This window comes from Bison bison, unplaced genomic scaffold, assembly GCF_000754665.1.
Source record: "Bison bison bison isolate TAMUID 2011002044 unplaced genomic scaffold, Bison_UMD1.0 scf7180017864340, whole genome shotgun sequence".
In the NCBI taxonomy this organism is placed as follows: domain Eukaryota; kingdom Metazoa; phylum Chordata; class Mammalia; order Artiodactyla; family Bovidae; genus Bison; species Bison bison.
The window spans coordinates 4,241,971-4,242,217 of record NW_011494912.1 but is presented as its reverse complement, the minus strand read 5'-3'; the positions used below and the strand labels follow the sequence as shown (position 1 = coordinate 4,242,217).

Here is a 247-nt window from a genome sequence, read left to right as displayed (position 1 = left end):
GCTGGAGACCCTCCACATGCACTTGGCTGGCCACCTGCCGCTGGGCCCACAGCTGGAGCAGCTGGACAGGGGCTTCTGGGAGACCTACCGGCGTGGCGAGAGCGGACTGCCCGCCCACCCTGAGGTCCCTGACTGAGCCCAGCGCCCCTGGCTGCCCCTGTCCGCCTCCATGGAATCTGCCCGGCACTGGATTCCTCTACAGGAGGCGGCCTGGGTGTGGCGCCCTCACTGGGGCGGCGGGCACCCA

At 70.9% G+C, this 247-nt stretch overlaps 1 protein-coding gene across 1 annotated transcript in view; it reads left to right on the top strand.

Moving 5' to 3' along the window:
• Positions 1–241, top strand: part of LIMK1 (LIM domain kinase 1) — a 19,949-nt gene extending 19,708 nt beyond the window's left edge. Inside the window, exon 15 of the mRNA XM_010854286.1 lies at positions 1–241. Coding sequence (XP_010852588.1) covers positions 1–136 — 136 coding nt within the window. The 3' untranslated portion in view covers positions 137–241.
• Positions 242–247: the final 6 nt, after the last annotated feature.